The sequence below is a fragment of the Choloepus didactylus genome, chromosome 4 (assembly GCF_015220235.1).
Source record: "Choloepus didactylus isolate mChoDid1 chromosome 4, mChoDid1.pri, whole genome shotgun sequence".
NCBI classification, from domain to species: domain Eukaryota; kingdom Metazoa; phylum Chordata; class Mammalia; order Pilosa; family Megalonychidae; genus Choloepus; species Choloepus didactylus.
The window spans coordinates 67,408,384-67,427,268 of NC_051310.1; the positions used below are offsets into that span (position 1 = coordinate 67,408,384).

General features: G+C 51.3%; 1 protein-coding gene across 1 annotated transcript in view; it reads left to right on the top strand.

The window, feature by feature from the left end:
- Window positions 1-18,885, top strand: part of OCA2 (OCA2 melanosomal transmembrane protein) — a 386,050-nt gene that overhangs the window by 277,287 nt on the left and 89,878 nt on the right. Inside the window, exon 22 of the mRNA XM_037832810.1 lies at window positions 5,983-6,076. Within this exon, the coding sequence (XP_037688738.1) occupies window positions 5,983-6,076 (94 nt within the window). The remainder of the gene's footprint in view (window positions 1-5,982; window positions 6,077-18,885) is intronic.

An 18,885-nucleotide genomic window follows, 5' to 3' on the forward strand; every position in this document is an offset into this window, starting at 1 on the left:
TTGCTAATGCTGCCGGAATGCAAAACACCAGAGATGGATTGGCTTTTATAAAAGGGGGTTTATTTAGATACACAGTTACAGTCTTAAGGCCATAAAGTATCCAAGGTAACACATCAGCAATCGGGTACCTTCACTGGAGGATGGCCAATGGCGTCCGGAAAACCTCTGTTAGCTGGGAAGGCACATGACTGGTGTCTGCTCCAAAGTTCTGGTTTCACAATGGCTTTCTCCCAGGATGTTCCTCTCTAGGGTGCAGTTCCTCAAAAATGTCACTCTTAGTTGCACTTAGGATATTTTTCCTCTCTTAGCTTCTCTGGAGTAAGAGTCTGCTTTCAATGGCCATCTTCAAACTGTTTCTCATCTGCAGCTTCTGTGCTTTCTTCAAAGTGTCCCTCTTGGCTGTAGCTCCTCTTCAAAACATCACTCACAGCTGCACTGAATTCCTTCTGCTTGTCAGCTCATTTATATGGCTCCAGTGATCAAGGCCCACCCTGAATGGGCAGAGCCACGCCTCCAGGGAAATATCCCATCAGAGTCATCACCCGCAGCTGGGTGGGGCACATCTCCATGGAAACACTCAAAGAAATCTAATCGACACTGATAACGTCTGCCCACACAAGATTACACCAAAGATAATGGTGTTTGGGGGACACAATACATTCAAACTGGCACACCAAGTGTTTGCAAATGAAGGAAACAATGAGCAAACTGTGGTAGATGAATTTTGTACAATGTCCTCCTCTCGGTTCACATTACCCACATGTTTATAGTCTGATGGGGTTGGTATCCAGTTCTTCCCTGTGTTCCTCAGTGTTCCGGAAGCATCATGGTGCTGTCTGCCAGGCCCCTCCCTGCAACTGACACAGACCCTGATCTCCTGTGGACTTGGTGCCACTTTCTGTAGTGTGTTGCCGGGTATGTCCTCGATTGCCTGTTCTGCTTTTTGCCACTGGCAACAGCTCTTCCCCTCAGCTCTCGTTCCCTGTTCTCAGAGCCAGTATCACCAGCATTCAGCCTTTCTGTATTCCTCCAGTGGGCAGCAGGCCATCATTCTCTGCATCCGCCTTCCTTGTGGTGGCCGTGGGTACTGTCGCTGCTGGCCTGGAATTCCCAGGAGCAGGGTGTGGTTTGCCTGCTCATCTGCAGTGCTGGGTATCCGTGGGCACACCAGCACATGTGGGCTCACTGCCAGGTATGGGGATTGGATGGGCTTTATGGATCCATTGGCATTGGAGATGTGGCCAAAGTCTGCCAGCATCTCCTTTCCCTGGATCTTCCTTCCTGATCACCTGTGGGCTCCAGCTGCTCGTCTCCTCCCTCCTCACTGCCTGCCCTGTGGACTTCGGACCTCTTAACCTGCCCCACAATTGTGTAAGCCCAAAGCCTCATAGTAAATCCAAATGGACATGGGCATCTCCTACAAGTCTGGCTTCTGGTTGACCTGACAACTGTAGTGGCACAAATGGTCTTTGAGCAGTGACTTAGGTGTCCAACCTCAAAAGCATCACTCCTACTCCCCTCGTCCTGGTCTCCTGTGCTGGAGAGTCTTCACTCTGCAGGGCTGTGGAGCCCTCCAAAGCACTAGGTTGCCTTGGAGAGAACCTGGGGAGGCAGGGAGAATATTGGCCCACACCTGGGATCTTTGCAGCCACGCCCGACCTCTGAGCCACTTGCGTGGTGGGGAGAAGCCCGAGGCCTCAGCCTCACCATCTAGAGGCCATTGTGGTCTGTCTGGGCTTACGGGGATCTGCGGAATCCAGAATATCTGAACTCCTTCTGCTTTAGGAGATCTGGTCCTTTTCTTATCTCTGGGTCTTGCTCCAGCCACGCCCCCGAGAATGCTCTGTCCTGTCTGTGTACACCAGGGAGGACTGCACAGCGTCAGCTGCTGTGTGGGTTTTTTGTGGTGAGGCTCCCACCTTCTTAGCTCTGCTCTTTCCCTGGGGAATGAACAAGAGACCAAAAAGCATTCCATGGAAATACATCAGGTCAATGCAGTGGCGGAACACAAGACCGAGATAGATTTATTCTGCCAGTGGACATCAAACACACACTGAAGAGAACAAAGAAGCAGTGGTTCAGGATTTCTGCTGCCTGGCTTGGAGAATTGCCTATGGTTTAGCCTAATCCTTTTCTACTCTGGCCAAAGTCATCTTACCAGGTCAACTGGACACATACATGGGGATTTTAGAGCATGTGGAAAAAAGCAAGAAGTATCAGAAAACTGCAGATGGCAGCACCATTTCCAATGTCTAGAAACTGAAGGTTGAAAAATCAAAACACAACAAACAGCCTTGAGCTGGATTGCAAAACATAGACATGTCTTTTGGGAAGAACTGCCTCTGGCTGCAGAACAACATGCTCCTCCCTTCAGAGTTAGGCCTTGAGCCTCTATAGCAGCAGCATTTTTGGGTGTGATGGGTGGAAGGAATCAATAAAAAATTCCCTCATATCTGCTTCTTTTAACCTGATTAAAGCTGCTAACACCATGAGGAAAACAATGACCCAGATATTAGAGCTGGCAGTACCTCAAGTGGAAATAATTGGCTGCTTGACAGCTAAGTTCTTGTGTTTTCTCTGCTACAGCCTCCCATTACTTATATAGCAGTGACCGAGGGGAAGGCAGATAGAGGAGATGGATACTATTATGTGAGAATCAGTGAACAGAATGGGGCCTTTTCACTCCCACTGAAGTGTCTCTTGTGGGCAGGAAGGTAGTTTTGCCGATAATCAGGCCCACAGTCGGTGTCGAGTATGGGCTGGAGTGAGGCCAGCTCAAGCCCTGCATGGAGGCATTCCAGAATTTCCTGGGTGACTTATCATAATTTCTTTACAGGTTTTCAGTCTCTTGCCTGTAGTAAGAGATGGGATCAGCCTTCAGCAGAGGATGCTGTCTCAGCTTGGGTCAGGAGAAGCAAGGGCTGTGTGACAACTGACCTGTGAGCATGGGTGATGACCAGCAAGTGTGGGTGACAGTGGCAAAAGTGGGAGACCATGGGTGTAGGGGGAGATGACTAGCAATTGTGGGTGATGACTGGTGAGTTTGGGAGACAGTTGGCAAGTGTGGGGATGACCAGTGAGTGTGCGGATGACTGAGCTGCACAGGTGATGACTGATGAGCTTGGGTGACGATGGGTGAGTGTGGATGATGACTGGTGTGTGTCATCACACAGCATCCATGGGAGGCAACTGGCAGGCGTGGGTAGTGACTGGCAAGAGGGGAAGATTATGAGTGTGTGTGGGAGATGACCAGCGATTGGGGGGATGACTGGCGAGTGTGGGTGACCATCATCTACTTGGAAGCTTCTAGCATTAGAAAACCATGCTAGCATTATTCCAAGGAAGTGTACTAAGAGACAAAATCACAGCCCATCTCTTCTTTGGAAAGGTTGTCTTTAGTTTGGGAGTATTTCTTCCAAGTTTGTGTGTTCAACTATGAGCTGGGATCATCAGGTAGGAAACAGCATTCACAGTTGTTTGTATGTTTCTCAGTGGGCGGATGATTCAGGAAAGTCTAAAGACTTGTCATTTGTGGTTTGTAGTTTTGTAGTTTGTTGAATTTTTGCATATATCCCTATGTTTAGAAAGGAGAGAACAAGACTGTAAATTTAGGGATTCTCTCTCCAGGACAACTTCCCGGTTCCTCAGTGAAAATTCCAACCCCAGGATACCCGGCCATGGGAGGGCACTCCAGAGCTTCTGTGAGGTTTGCTCTTTAACGTCCTCCTGGTTCCCCTGCCTTTGCTCACCTTTGCTCATCTTTCAGGGAGACCCTAGTAAACAATATTTAACAACTGGTGATGCGATCAGAGCAACCACCAAGACCATGAAGCCAGAAGCTTGAGTGTCCCTGCCCCATTGTGCTGTGCCAATAACTCACCTGCTGGGTTGGGGGACAGTGGGGAGAGGGGAGGGTCCTGAGGGGCCGAGGCAGGGGTCTTGGGACTGCAGCTCTCCATCAGCTGGTGTGGAAATTTAACAAATATGACTGTACCCAGAAGTCCCCCTGGCCTGGGCCCGCCTCTCCTTCCTCCCCTTGCTCCTGCCTCCAGGGGACAAGGGATGGAGGACGCTGTGGGAGCCTCAGCGTGGGCTGAGCCAGGCCCAGGTCCACGGCCAGGAGCAGCTCTCTCAGCCCCTCTGACACATTCCCTTGAAGACCGTGTTGGAAACACGAAATATGCAGCGAATGGCTGAGAATGCCTGACTGCCTTTCCCTCTTTAAACGTTATCTTTTCAACCTCATTTGCTTGAACAGGAACAATTCTCAGGCAATTTTGAAGTTAAGATGTTTTTATTCTTGTCGGGCGTGCTAAATTCAAAGAATGGTAATTTATGCACATAGTTTTGTGGCATTTCTCCAACTGACCTCTGTGTGGATACTTTTGCTCACCTCTATGTGGAGGCCTTTTGTGCAAGGCTGGTTTGTTCAGTGTGGCTCCTTCCCCAGGGTTTTCCAAACCCATCCCAAACAGTGCAGGGAGATATTACCCCAGACAAAGGAAAGCACTCCTTCAGAGATACCAAGTCAATTGCTTTTTGCTTTTCACTAAATCTCATATTTGTTTTATGTCACCTGAGCCCAGCTTTCGAGGACGGGACACAAGACTGGCAGACTGGTGGGTCAGTGGGCTGGCTGCAGCCCATCTGTCAGGGCGCTGCTGGACCTGACAGGACCAGACATGTCCATCCTCTCGGGGACCCATGGGGCAGCAGCCCTGCCTGGGAGCCCCTGCCTGGGACTCTGTCTGTTCAGGGCCGCACCTGGAGCTCCTGAGGGGCACGCAGAAACATGCCACCTGTCAAGTCCACCCTTGTTCCACTGGTTTAAGTCCAGAGGGGAGAAGCGGTGGGGAGAAGAATCCACCCACCCGCAGGGGGACACTACAGAGGGCGTGCCCATGAAATCCTTTTGCCAGGATAAAGCATCAGGGAGTATCCGGTCTTCCAGAATGAACTCCCCACACTTGACGATCCTGCCCATGGCTAATGGTCGCTGCATTGGTTCCAGCCTTCTGTTTGTGGCTTTGTGTTGTCTTTTCCTTTTGGGTGTCCATGGGAACCCGTGTCCTCCTGCTTCTTAAAGAGAGTGACCCGAGGCCCTCCCCTGAGGCAGCAGGTGTGGGGCCCCCTCTTAGCGCCTCGTGGGGTTACCCTGGGGTGCTTTGGCAGAGATGACATCAATTTCACCCTGAGCCTGGCTGGAAGAGGCTCAGTGGCCATGTCCTTCTCTGCTCTTCATTGTCACATCCACCCCAAGGGGCGTGCTTCTTGAATACAAATCTCTCACAGAAGCCTTGCAACCACCACATTTCATTTCTTGTGATCACATGAAGCGGATCTTTCTCAGAAAAGTGCACCCAATGTTGGCGTGACTCCCTAGAGAATGATGCTTCCTTGTTAAGTCTGATGCCTGCTACTGAATCACAGATGTCAGGGGCTTCAGGATAATTGGGCAGAGCAGTGATGAGGAACAGCTTAGCATGGGTTTACCAACGTGGGGTTCGGAGTCGGGGCACTGTGCTCAGATTCTGGCTGGGCACGCAGGAGATCTGTCCTGTGCTTCTCTGCATCTCAGTTTCCTCATATTTCAATGAGAAGAATACCAGACACACCTCGGGGATGTTCGAGGATTACGGAGTGCTGCATGCACAGACTTAGCATGCAGGACTTGGAACACTGCAGGGTTTAGTAACTTTTGATTGTGTGGTTACATTCCCAGGTACTGTGATAGACTTACCCGCCATTAAGATTTAAGATTCACTTGGGGTGCTGCTGAGGAAAAGCCTGGAATCGGAGGAAATGCAGCTGGGTCCAAACTGCAGTTTTGTGAACTCCAAAGTTCACTTTGGTTTCCTCCCAAACATCCGATGCCTCTTACAGTTTGCTGAAATATTGCTTTGGATTTTGTAAATAAGTACAACATGGGCAGTGCCCCTAAGCTTCCAGGAAATGTAATTTCTCTATCCTTTTCCTCCCCAGATTCCAGTGCTTCTGAACTTGAGCCGAGACCCAGAGGTCAGCCTTCCTGTGCAGCCGCTCATGTATTCCATGGCCATCGGCGCCTGCCTGGGAGGTAAATGAATTTTGACTGCAGGGAGGGGGGAAAGGCACACAGACGCTGTTGCTGACAGGTCTGAAATAAAAAGATTGAAATTAAATTACATAAAGCCCTCATGGTTTCCTGGGTGAAAACACATCTTCAGCTTTTATTGGAGCAACTCTAGAGCTAACTCAGTTCTTCAGCAAACTGGTCACTTCTGACTCTCCGTGGAACTGCACTGGCTTTTCTAAACTGTCATTATCAATGTCTGGAAGTTAATGTGTTGCCACACTGCTTCCAGACAGACTGTGGTTATGATTGGAACAGAGTTTGAAGCAGAAGGCATCCTCAGTGACAGTTTCCTTTCTCTTTCATTCTCTCTTCAAGGAATGAGGTTGAAGTGTTAAATGAGTGAGCAAAGAATTTGAGACTAGGAATGAGAAGAAGGATTGAGAATTTGGGAGGGAGGCTGTCCTTTGAAAAATTGAAAGTGATTTAGAGAAACTGTCAGGAGAGACTGAGCTCTGTGGACAAAATACAAGGGCATTGGGATATAATTCTCTTTGGAAGGGCTTGTATGAGGCTCTTTTAGGAAGCCTCATCACTTTGGGGAATTCAAGAGGATTGTGAAGAATCCTTGGATTGTGAAGAAGTATAAAGACACCAGATACATTTTAAGTTTTTGTTCTTACAGCAGGCATGCTTAGATAATCCAGTTTATATGTTCTTTGATTGATCTCTGACTACCGAGTCAATAAGTTTCTATTTAGTTTATCTTCCTGTCTGTAGAAAGTGATTAATGTCAGCCAGTGAAGTCTGCATAATTTCTGGAGACAGCTAATTCACCTAATTCAGTGACTGGGGCCTCAAGTTCTTATCAGAGTAAAGATCTGTTAAAATTGCTCCCATCTGAGAAGCAGCCCCAGGAGAAACAGTGACTCTGTTCAAAACTACATTTAATCTCAGCAATAGAAACAGAGTCCAAGACACTCGGGAATGTGTCTCCCATGTGGGGTTTTATTCATTCAACCTTACTGAGTATCTGCTGTTTACCCAGCACTGCACCAGACAGTAAGTCACTGTTCCCACTCTTTAGTGGTACGACAATCCCCTAAGCTGAGGCTGAAACGTAAGATGCATTGTCCTCTTATGGTAGTGGAGGTCCAGCCCAGGGAGCACCAGGAGAGACATCAGGGAAAGTTGGAGGAGTTCTCCCCGAGGGTAGTTTTTAGCTAGGTCTCAAGAGGGGAGAAGGCTCCTAGGCTAGTTCTGACTCCCCCAGGCACATGCAGTGAACATGGAAGGGTTCTCAAGGAGAGGTGTTAAAACGGATAATTTGTATGGCTGATAATGTGCATTATTAGTAAATACTTTCTGACTAAGCCCCATTGGAAGCAGGAATGCAACTGTAATGAATAATAAAGGTTTGATTTCTTGGGGTCTTTTTAACCTAGCAGCCCTGATCATTGAATGACTTGTATTCCTGATATAGCAGATGACCAATTGTGCTGTTGTTAACTCTTCACTTACTCCATGACGGACCCCTCTCTCACTGAGTCTGGGTTTGGCATTCTGAAGATCACTTAAATAGAAGTTTTCAATTAATTTTAGAAATGTTTGTCATATAGGTTGAGTGTGATTCACTCAATTATATCCTGGTCTGATCCCAGTACTTTTTGGGTGCTCTTTTAACTAAGAACTAAGAACAATTCAAATAAGTCTTAAGAAGAAATTACCTTATCCTAGGTTACCGGGAAAGCAGAGACTGAAGTGAAGTACACATGCTAAGGCTTTTTGGGGAGGAGTGATCCTGGGGCAGAAAGAGGAAGGGAGGAAGTGAAGTGGGGCAGTGGAGGAGAGAAAGCAAATGCAGGATGTTCCCAATCTACCAACAGCTTCACAAGAAAACGAAGCCAGTTTGTAGCTGGGTGGGAAATCTGGATGATTCCTGTGGAATCGTGTGCCTTGGTAGAGGAGGAGGGGCAGGATTTACCTATGAGCTTCATCCAGTCTCCAGTCTCTCACTGGTGGAAATTTGTTTCAGAGACTTCCAAATCCAGGGAGAAAGTATAAAGTTGCAAGATAACTTTGCTCTCAACCTAACAGAGAATGAACCAGATGAGCTACAAAGTCATAGTTTTTAATAACACACAAGAACGCTGCAAATGTAGAGAAACCAAGTGAAAAAACGCTGCAAATGTAGAGAAACCAAGTGATAAGCCCTTCCTGGGGTTGTGGAGAACACAGGTTTTGTGGTTCCTGGCTGAGGGTAAGGCAGGCTGGCAGACCGGAATCTCTGCATCTTCAAGGACTGTGTGATGTAGGCAGGGATGAGGCCATGAGGGAAGGGTCTGGAAGCTCAGTCTTCCAGGATGCACTGTGGCTCCCTCCCTGAGCTAGACCTGGACTGGGAGCATGTTCCTCCCAGGATGCACTGTGGAGGCTTCCCTGGGCTGGGCCAGAGCAGGGAGTGTGCTTCTCCCAGGATGCACTGCGGCACCCTCCCTGGGCTGGGCCAGAGCGGAGAGTGTGCTCCTCCCCGGATGCACTGCGGCACCCTCCCTGGGCTGGGCCAGGGCCAGGGCAGGGAGTGAGCTCCTCCCAGGATGCACTGCGGCACCCTCCCTGGGCTGGGCCAGAGCGGAGAGTGTGCTCCTCCCCGGATGCACTGCGGCACCCTCCCTGGGCTGGGCCAGGGCCAGGGCAGGGAGTGAGCTCCTCCCAGGATGCACTGCGGCACCCTCCCTGGGCTGGGCCAGAGCGGAGAGTGTGCTCCTCCCCGGATGCACTGCGGCACCCTCCCTGGGCTGGGCCAGGGCCAGGGCAGGGAGTGAGCTCCTCCCAGGATGCACTGTAGCACCCTCCCTGGGCTGGGCCAGGGCTAGGGCAGGGAGTGTACTCCTCCCAGGATGCACTGCGGCACTCTCCCTGGGCTGGGCCAGAGCGGAGAGTGTGCTCCTCCCCGGATGCACTGCGGCATCCTCCCTGGGCTGGGCCAGGGCCAGGGCAGGGAGTGAGCTCTTCCCAGGATGCACTGTAGCACCCTCCTTGGGCTGGGCCAGGGCTAGGGCAGGGAGTGTGCTCCTCCCAGGATGCACTGCGGCACCCTCCCTGGGCTGGGCCAGAGCGGAGAATGTGCTCCTCCCAGGATGCACTGCAGCACCCTCCCTGGGCTGCAGCAGAGCAGAGCATGTGCTCCCAAGGCAGAACATTAGCACAGAAGTGCAGAACAAGAGACCATCATTATCAACAGAAAGGCAGCCAAGATGGAGAAAGAGAAAGCCCCCAAGGTTTGGAAAACTGGTGTCTTGGCTATAGAGCACAGATCTCAAGAGTCTCCCTGTGCTCAGATCTAAGCCCCGCTGAAGGGAAACTCCTGATCCCACCTTCACAATAAGTGTAGCTAGTGGCAAAGTCAATGTAATCCAAATGCGACAAAGCCAGGTCTAGCTCAGCAACAGGTTGGTTTGGCTCCATGCCCCACAAGGGCAGCCTGGCACATATGATACTCACTTTTCTGGGTGTGTGTATATAAATATTATTACTTCATTCTCTGCAGTTCTTTAAACAAAATGTCCAGCATACCATTAACTTGCTAAAGAGCTTCTACCAAAAAGTCCTACAGTTAATTTTGTACATACTGAATGGTGAAAGACTGAATGCTTTCTCCCTAAGATTAGGAACTAGACAAAAGTGTCACCACTGTTATTCAACATAGTACTGAAAGTTCTAGTCATTGCCATTTGTCAAGAAAAGGAAAGTAAAGGTGTATGGATCAGAAGGAAGAAATAAAGCTGCTGTAGATGATATGACATGGTTTGTTACCGAGTAAGTGGACTCATTGATGTTCACAGAATTCAATACTGTAACACCAGTATTTCAAGAAGAGAAAGAGTTTTATTATATAGCAGCCAAGTAAGGAGACAGGAGCAAGGTCAGATCTGTCCTCTGAGCTGAGGACACTTATGTTTTTATGCAATTTGGAAGGAGGTGGTCTAAAGGAGCTCCTTGGGATGGGGTGAAATGATGTAGGTCAGAAGGTAGGGTTAAGTAGAGCATGCACAGTTATAAATCGTGCTTATTCATACACTGCATGTTTAAAAACGGTGGCTTTGAAGTGAAGAGGGGCATTTTTTTTAGTATTATAATTAAACACAGGTAACTTTAGGTCAAAATTTTATCCTTTTGCACACACTCCAGTATCCAGATCTAATTGGAACTGGCTTTGACTAGTTTCAACAGAGGAAGAATGATACAGGAACTAGGTTTTTGGTGAAGCAAGTCACTTATTAATAAACATGAGTAGGTGGACCTCAAGCAAGTAAGGGATGAGTTAGGAAATGGGCTTGCTAGCAGGTGGTTTCAGGTTGTCTATGTATATCCCAAGAAATCTATTGAAAAACAAACACACACACAAGAAAACAAACAAAAAGTCCCAGAACTAACATGAGAGTTCAACAAGGTTATGGGATGCAAGACAGATATATGTCCCAGGATAATGGGCTGATGTAACAATGGCTCCTAGTTCTCCTGGCACCCCTCATTGTCCTCTCTGGGGCACCCACAGGAGACCCTCTCTCAGTGCGGCTTCAGTGATGCTTGCACTGATGCCCAGTGACCTCTGTATCTACTGTGCAGGCCCAGGGTTTGATCATTGTCCTCCTCTTTTCACAAGGCTGCTGGGGAGCTGCACTTATGGCTGCATCCCTCTGCCAAGCACACGGACTTTCCAGCTGTGCTCTTTGTGCAAAGTACCAGCTTTACATCTGGCTCCAGCTCTTCTTCCTGCTTTTATTTTCTGCTTGCCTCATTTATTTCCCTTGCTTACTTTAACTTACTTTGCAGACTTGTACTGTAACCTGGGCTGCATGAAGACCTGGATAAAAGAATGGTGATCTTTAATACCAGGGCCTGTCCTGGAGGGTCCCGTTGCTCCTACACTCCCTGTGTATTTCCCAGCCATTCCTGCTTTTGCTCATTTCTTGGCCTCATCTGCTTCTCCAAAGAAAGAGCTTGAGTCTCAGGGGTCTCCACTTTGGGTTCCTGTATCCACCCACTCATCCTCATCACCCACATTGTCATGCAGCTGAGAGAACAAGTGGCCACCCTGCTTTCAGGTCCTGGAAAACCTCTCCATTCCTTTCCCTGCACCCAGAAGGGCCCAGGAATGAACATAACCTACCGAGCCAGTTCACCTTGGCAATGTGAAACAGGAAATGGGAAGTCTTTCCATTTTCTGGCAAGGGATCTGTAGCAGAGCAGGAATTCATACAAATTGGCACATAATAAAATGCTATCGGTCCAAACACTGTCTGCCTGCCAAATTTCCAATTCACTGGAAAAGGGATATTTTTCAATTATTAATCCCTAACAGAGAAAAAAGCATTGCTGTTTATTTTTAGAGCTACCATAGGTTGCTGAGTATGAACTTCGGTTAAATGTTCTGCTCCATTTGTTCCGAAGCAGAGCGCTCTCTGTCAGCCCTGGACCCCTCCAATCAGGGATGTTGGGGTGGCAGGGTGAATGCTGTCCTGGCCTCGATATGCCCACTGGAGGGGCCAGGGTGGGCAGCATGCTCCAAGAACTCTTGGATTCCCTGCAGGAAAATGTTGTCAGAGCACTGGAAATTACCATGAAGCAAGATGACTTGGCAGGGGTATTAAATCACGTCTGGCAAGTTCCCTACACCCAGAGCAGGAGACATGGAGGGAAATGAAATGAATGCATTCATGTTGGCAGTGCCAAGAGGAGGCTGGCTGCAGACGGAACTAGCAGGGGCATCTGTACATCATCCGCCACCCTCTCAGAAACTTTCAAGGCTTGTGTGACATCAAGGCTTGGGGTTAAACTGCATGCACTTGAACCCTTGCCTCTCTCCATCTCCTGGGTCAGGTGCTGGGCTGGCCACTTCCAGGCTCGTGGCTGAACCTCTGTGGGCCTTGTCTTCTTCATGGTACCCTGCGGACCCCAGAGGGTTGTGGTGAATGTGAGATGACTAAAGACGCCACAGGCGAGAATGTGCCTGGCACCAAGGAAGCCCTAAGCAGATGTCTCATTTTTTCTACCTGATTCTCTAATTCCTTCTGCAGCAGAACCTACTCTGCACCTAAGCTGGTCACCCCATCTCACCTCTCACGGAAGCCTCCTATGTCTCCTTGTCATTTGCGCTGTCCTTGGGTCCACCCTGTCTTGTCAGGGCCCCAGGACCCCCTGACCCTGGAGCATTTGCATCCTGTGTCTATTTGCCTTTGCCTTTACCTGTGCGTACCAGGTACATGTGCCTACATGTATACCTGTGCCTACTGGGTACCTGTGCATACTTCCACATGGTATGTCTTTCCTTTCTCTCCTTAGTGCAGGGTCCTCCATGATCCCTGGAGGATTTGCATTTTTGGACTACAGGCAGTGGTTGGGATAGGAGGGAACGCGTGTGTTCTAGTTTGCTAATGCTGCCAGGATGCAAAACACCAGAGATGGACTGGCTTTTATAAAAGGGGGTTTATTTGGTTACACAGTTACAGTTTTAAGGCCATAAAGTGTCCAAGGTAACGCATCAACAATCAGGTACCTTCACTGGAGGATGGCCAATGGTGTCCTGAAAGCCTCTGTTAGCTGGGAAGGCACATGGCTGGCATCTGCTCCAAAATTCTGGTTTCAAAATGGCTTTCTCCCAGGGCGTTCCTCTCTAGGCTGCAGTTCCTCAAAAATGTCACTCTTAGTTGCTCTTGGTGTGTTTGTCCTCTCTTAGCTTCTCTGGAGCAACAGTCTACTTACAACGGCCATCTTCAAACTGTCTCTTATGTGCAGCTACTCTCTCAGCTTCTGTGCATTCTTCAAAGTATCCCTCTTGGCTATAGCTCCTCTTCAAAATGTCACTCTCAGCTGCACTGAGTTCCTTCTGTTTGTCAGCTCATTTATATGGCTCCAGTGATTTAATTTAGACCCACCCTGAATGGGTGAGGTAACACGTCCATGGAAATTATCCAATCAGACTCATCACCCACAGTTGGATGGGGTGCATCTCCATGGAAACACTAAAAGAATTACAATCTAATCAACACTGATACTTCTTCCCACACAAGATTACACCAAAGATAATGGAGTTTTGGGGGACATAATACATTCAAACTGGCACAGTGTGTCCAAGGGATGGGAAGTTAGCAGGAGGCTAATGAAAATCTGGGACAGAGGGGGCAGATTCAGAATTGAGATTAAAAACATCCAGACTCTGGTTAGTGTCTGAGATACAAAAAGTCTTAAGCATATGTCTGGCATCCTGTCACTCCCTTGTCACCTCCAGTATTAGTTTTCTATTGCTACCATAACAAACAGCCATTGACTTAACAGACTAAAAAAACACAAATGTATTATCTCAGAGTTCTTCAGGTCACACGCCCTGGCACAGTGGGCTCAGAAGAGTCCTCTGCTTAGAGCCTCACAGGTAGAAATCAGTGTGTCCTCTGGGCTGTGATACTTTCTGGAGGCTCTAAGGGGACTGTGCTCCCAGGCTCATCCAGGCTGTTGGAGGAGCTGCAGGACTGAAGCCCTGGTTTCCTTGCTGACTGTCGGCTGAGCCCACCCTCAATTCTCGGAGACCTCTCTGGTCCTGCCCCTCCGCTCCACCATCCCCTGTGGAGTCACCTCCTCCCAGGACTTCTTCCGTTCCTTCCTGACATCCTGGGCTGAGGCTGGAACCTCTGAAGGGCGTCTGGAAGCAGAGGAGCTGCTACAGGCTGGGACCCCAAGCAGACAGGAACCAGTGCGGGAGGTGGTGGGACCCGCAGGCTGTGAGCAGAGGAGCAGGGGGCAGCCCCAGTGGGGTGCAGGGAAGGGTGGGTCCCAGGGCTGGCGAGAGGAGCCCGCGCCACGTGCCGGCCGGGTGGGCTGGTGCGGTCGCGGTTACTACTTCTAGGGGGAGAGGCGGCCGGTAGCCGAGCCCTCAGCTCTCGGGGCTGCTCAAGGGGTACCGGCGGCGGGGGCTCTTTCCCGGAGGCGAGGGCGAGGCGGAGGACGTGGCCGGGGTCCTCGGCGGGAGGTGTGCAAGGTATGGAGGGCGGCGATAGGGACAAGACACTCTTCATCCAGTAGGAGTATGCGCCAAAGAGATTTATTCAGGGGTGATTACAGGTTATATAGGCTGGTAAGAAGGGCAGGGCTGGAAAGGAGGTGAAGCAGCCTTAAATGGCAATATTGAAGGGATAGGGGCTAGGATTGGTTCTGAGAGAACGCCGGAGCCGTTGCAGCAGGGCGGGGGTTGTTCTGGCCACGGTGCATGCGCGCTGGCGGTGGCAGGAGTGGCCTTGGCACCAGGGAGTGAGTGGGTAAGATAAGGAAGTGGGGAAAGGGCAGTTGGGAGAAAGGCGGTTTCCTCCGGCAAGCCTCCCCTGCCCATGGCATTTTGGGTGAGGAAAAGGGAGCTGCCTTGACCTCGCTCCCCAGGCTCGGGGGGGCTGCAGAGGGCACTCACGCCCGTACCTACTACCCTCCCCAGGGGGGTGATCAGGTCCCCTGGCCCAGGCCTGGCAAGCCGAGGTACAAGCTCAGACACCCGCAATTCCCCTTTCTTTTCTAATTAGAGGAAGAGGCTTTATCGGAGAGGCCCGCTAAGGGTGAGGGAAGGGGGAGGTCAGGGAAGGGAAAAAGGGGTTGACGGTGGTTCAGCGAGGCTGGAGCTCAGTGTTGGTGTGGTGCCCGGGCGCTTGACAATGGCTTCGCTGCAGCGGGCTGGGCGAAGGTGAGGGGTTTAAAGTTCAGGGGTTCAGAGAAGCTGGAACTCGAGGTGAGAGCGATGTTCAGGTGATTGAGAAGGGCCTCGCGGTTGGCGAGTTGACCGGTGGCGTTGAGGTCGCGGAGGGTTGGCTGTCATCTTGGAGTGGGGGGCGTCAGAGGTGGCGAGTCGCTGATACTGGATTTGCACGAACGAGGAATAAATGGCATCCGTTTGTTTTCTTACAAGCTGGACAATTTTGCGGATGAGGCAGGGTCCTAAGATGAGAGCTAGAATAATCATTAATAAGGGGCCAAGAAAAGGAAGGATGTCTGGGAGGATGGGAGTGAAAAAACTGGACCAATAACTGGTGGCTTCACGATCTCTTTTACGCTTTTCCAGTCCTTCTCGGACTCTTTTTAGGCTGTCCTCGACGAGACCTGTGGAATTGGCATAAACATAGCACTCTTCTCCTAGGGCGGCGCAGAGGCCTCCTTCTTTGAGGAGGAGAAGGTCAAGACCTCGGCGGTTTTGGAGCACTACCTCAGAGAGGGAATTGACAGAATTTTTTAGATGGTGAATAGCGTTTTGTAAGTGATGAATGTCTTCGTCAACAGCCGCCCTGAGGTGAGATAGGGCGGAGTCTTGACTGGCTAGTGCAGCGATTCCGGTGCCAGCGCCGGCAAGACCTAGGAGGGAGGCAATTGTAAGGACGGTGATGGGCTCTCGCTTTTGCAGTGGGGCAGGAGTTGCAGTTTTTTCCAGACGGAGGAAGAAGTCTTCTTCGCTGTGGTATAAGACCCTAGGGATAAGGACAATTAGGAGGCAAGTTTCTTTATATTCATTGATGACATTCGTGCTGAGACAGGGGGTAAGTCCTGTAGAGGAGCAGAGCCATTGGGAGGAGTTATGAGGAATGAGAAATTTGGCAGAGCTGCTGGGAGATGAGTAGCTGGCACAGGCAGTGAGGTCGGGAGAGTTACTGGAGCGAGGGCGGACGCACTTTCCCGTATAGGAGACTGAATGAAAGGTCAGGGGGACGGCAGAGGTATTCCAATTGCATTCCAAGGGGCTGTTTTCTGTGCTTTCTGAAAAGGAGAGGTTGGAGGCAGCGGGCTCGTATAGAGAGGAAGAGGTGGAGAGGCAGAGCCAGCAGGATGAGGTAAAATTGGGGTTGGAGGAGTTTACTGAGGCAAAGGCGGCTTGGATGAGGCTGAGGAGGGGAGAGGAATAACGAGAAGGGGGTAGAAAAGGTTGGGGTGGTGAGGTTTGCGATGCGTTGTTTGCAGCTGAGGTGTGGCTGGTTGGAGCTGAGGTGCGGCTGGAGGGCTGTGGAAAAAGGGGGTTAATGACTTGGTTGGGACCTATGCCAGAGGGTGTTTTTAAAGCAGTATTTTGGTATGGTTGGTTTACAGCCTCCTTTTTTATTAGAATAAGTGATTCTCGGTCGGTTCCTTTCTCATAGATTCTGAAGCCCTAAGTTTGACTGAGTAACCAGGAGGGATTAGTGGGGAGCTGCACTGTAAGATTCAGATGTGTGCAGGATCCCTTACTTTCTTGGCCGAGCCAGTTAACAGTAGGGAGTTTGCACCCTGTAGGGGCCCACTTTAGGGTAAGGTAATGATCAGGAACAGGAGGCTTCCAATTAGTGGTTAGTGTTTCATACCCCCAGTATGCACAGTAGTACTCGTTGGGGGAATTGCAGTACGATTTTCCAGGATTTGAGGATGGGCACATGTAATATTGGGCCTGGGGATCACTTACCTTTTGAGCGCAGGTTTCTTCGACTCTGGAGACAAAGGTGGCGAAAGGCTCACTCGGCTCCTGGAAGAGCTTGGTGAATTTATTAGGCCGACAGGCAGAGCAATTGGTAAACGCACGTAAGGCGATGCCTCTGAGGACAGTCCAGAAGGTAGCAGGGACATTAATATAAGCAGACGCATTTAGAAATGCTCCAGTGCCCAAATAGGCTTCAGGGGGATGATAGACTCCAAGGGCTGCGTCTTGCTCACTTTGCTGAGCAGCTTCTGCCTGGAAGTGAGCACGCCAGTCAACAAACTGACCGGGGTTAAGAATGGAACGGGCAAGCGAGGCCCAGTCTTGGGGGACGCAATAGTCCATGCCGAGATCCTGCAGTATTTGGGAAGCGTATGGGCTACCTAACCCGTCCTCCCTGACGGCCCTGCGAAGCTGCTTGATAGTATCTGAGTCAATGGGATACCAGTCATACGGTTTCTGTGGGGTGGGGGCAAGGTTAAGAGGAAAGCAGCGAAAAGCACGAGAGAAAGGAGGACGCGCTTGCAGAGGGCTTGGCGCGGGAGTGGGGGTAGGGGGAGCGTTGCCCCAAGGGTTGCCTTGAGGTGTAGAAGGCAGCCAGGGGTTGTTAGTCGGCAGGGTGGAAGGAGCGGCGGCAGCTGCCGGTAGCGGCTCCGAGGGGGAGCTCGCCGAAGGGGGAGGTGGGAGTGGGAGGCCCCAAGCGTCGCAAGATGGCGGCGCGGTGGGCGTGGCTAAGACACAAGATGGTGGATCAGCCCCGCCCTGTGAAAGGGTGGGGCCCAAGGCATAAGATGTTGGACTAGCTCCGCCCTGTGAAAGGGTGGGGTAAAGCGTATGTGGTTTCCGGCTCAGCTTAGGGCTGATGTCATCGCTTGGATTTAATGGGGCCTCGATCAGGGGGGAGGGAGCCTTGAAGGCAGGAGCGGATGGTTATCAAGGTGGGGAGCAAGCCGGGAGGGAAGCGCTTGCTCTCATGTTCCATGGCATTAGTGACCCGATCAATAAGACGATCATAAGTAACAGGGTCCCAAAGATGGCAAGTGGTGAGCCATGGGTTAAAGGGCAGCAGGAGGTCCCAGTACACCTGCAGCTGCCGGACAGACACTTTACAGCGATGCGTGTCTAGGAGACCCGCTAGAGCACGAACTTGAGGTGCCTGACATGTAGATATACGATTACCCATAGCTGAGGGGGGAGGAGGGGGGATTGCTCCCGAGCCGGGCCTGCCCGGCTGGCGGGGAGGAGGAGGAGGAGTTGTTTACCGAGCAGAGAGAATGAGATAAGCTGTGGCCGCAAGGCCGAAGGAGACGGCGAGAGCGGAAAGCAGTGCCCTTTGGCAACGGGAGTAGTCGGGGGGGGGCGGTTGCAAAGAGGCACACAGCACCAAATGAGGAAACCAAGATACAAAGAACCACAGCAAAGTAATGGAGGGGAAGAGGGAGAGCGTTAGGAGGAACGGGGGTCATAGAAGTGCGCATACAAGAGGACGCAGAGAGCGTGGGGGAAGGGAGGAGTTCCTACTGGATGAAGAGAGCGTGGGGGAAGGGAGGAGCGGCTTCAGAGCAGTGAACCTCCTACGGCTCCGGAAGCGGCGAGGGAGAGGCGGCCCTTACCTTGCAGGCGAGGAAACGGGAAGCTGGAGAGGCGTCCGGGCGAGCGATCGACCCGCTGAACTGTTGTGTGGAGACGTTTCCTCACACGGGGCACCAGTTGCGGTCGCGGTTACTACTTCTAGGGGGAGAGGCGGCCGGTAGCCGAGCCCTCAGCTCTCGGGGCTGCTCAAGGGGTACCGGCGGCGGGGGCTCTTTCCCGGAGGCGAGGGCGAGGCGGAGGACGTGGCCGGGGTCCTCGGCGGGAGGTGTGCAAGGTATGGAGGGCGGCGATAGGGACAAGACACTCTTCATCCAGTAGGAGTATGCGCCAAAGAGATTTATTCAGGGGTGATTACAGGTTATATAGGCTGGTAAGAAGGGCAGGGCTGGAAAGGAGGTGAAGCAGCCTTAAATGGCAATATTGAAGGGATAGGGGCTAGGATTGGTTCTGAGAGAACGCCGGAGCCGTTGCAGCAGGGCGGGGGTTGTTCTGGCCACGGTGCATGCGCGCTGGCGGTGGCAGGAGTGGCCTTGGCACCAGGGAGTGAGTGGGTAAGATAAGGAAGTGGGGAAAGGGCAGTTGGGAGAAAGGCGGTTTCCTCCGGCAAGCCTCCCCTGCCCATGGCATTTTGGGTGAGGAAAAGGGAGCTGCCTTGACCTCGCTCCCCAGGCTCGGGGGGGCTGCAGAGGGCACTCACGCCCGTACCTACTACCCTCCCCAGGGGGTGATCAGGTCCCCTGGCCCAGGCCTGGCAAGCCGAGGTACA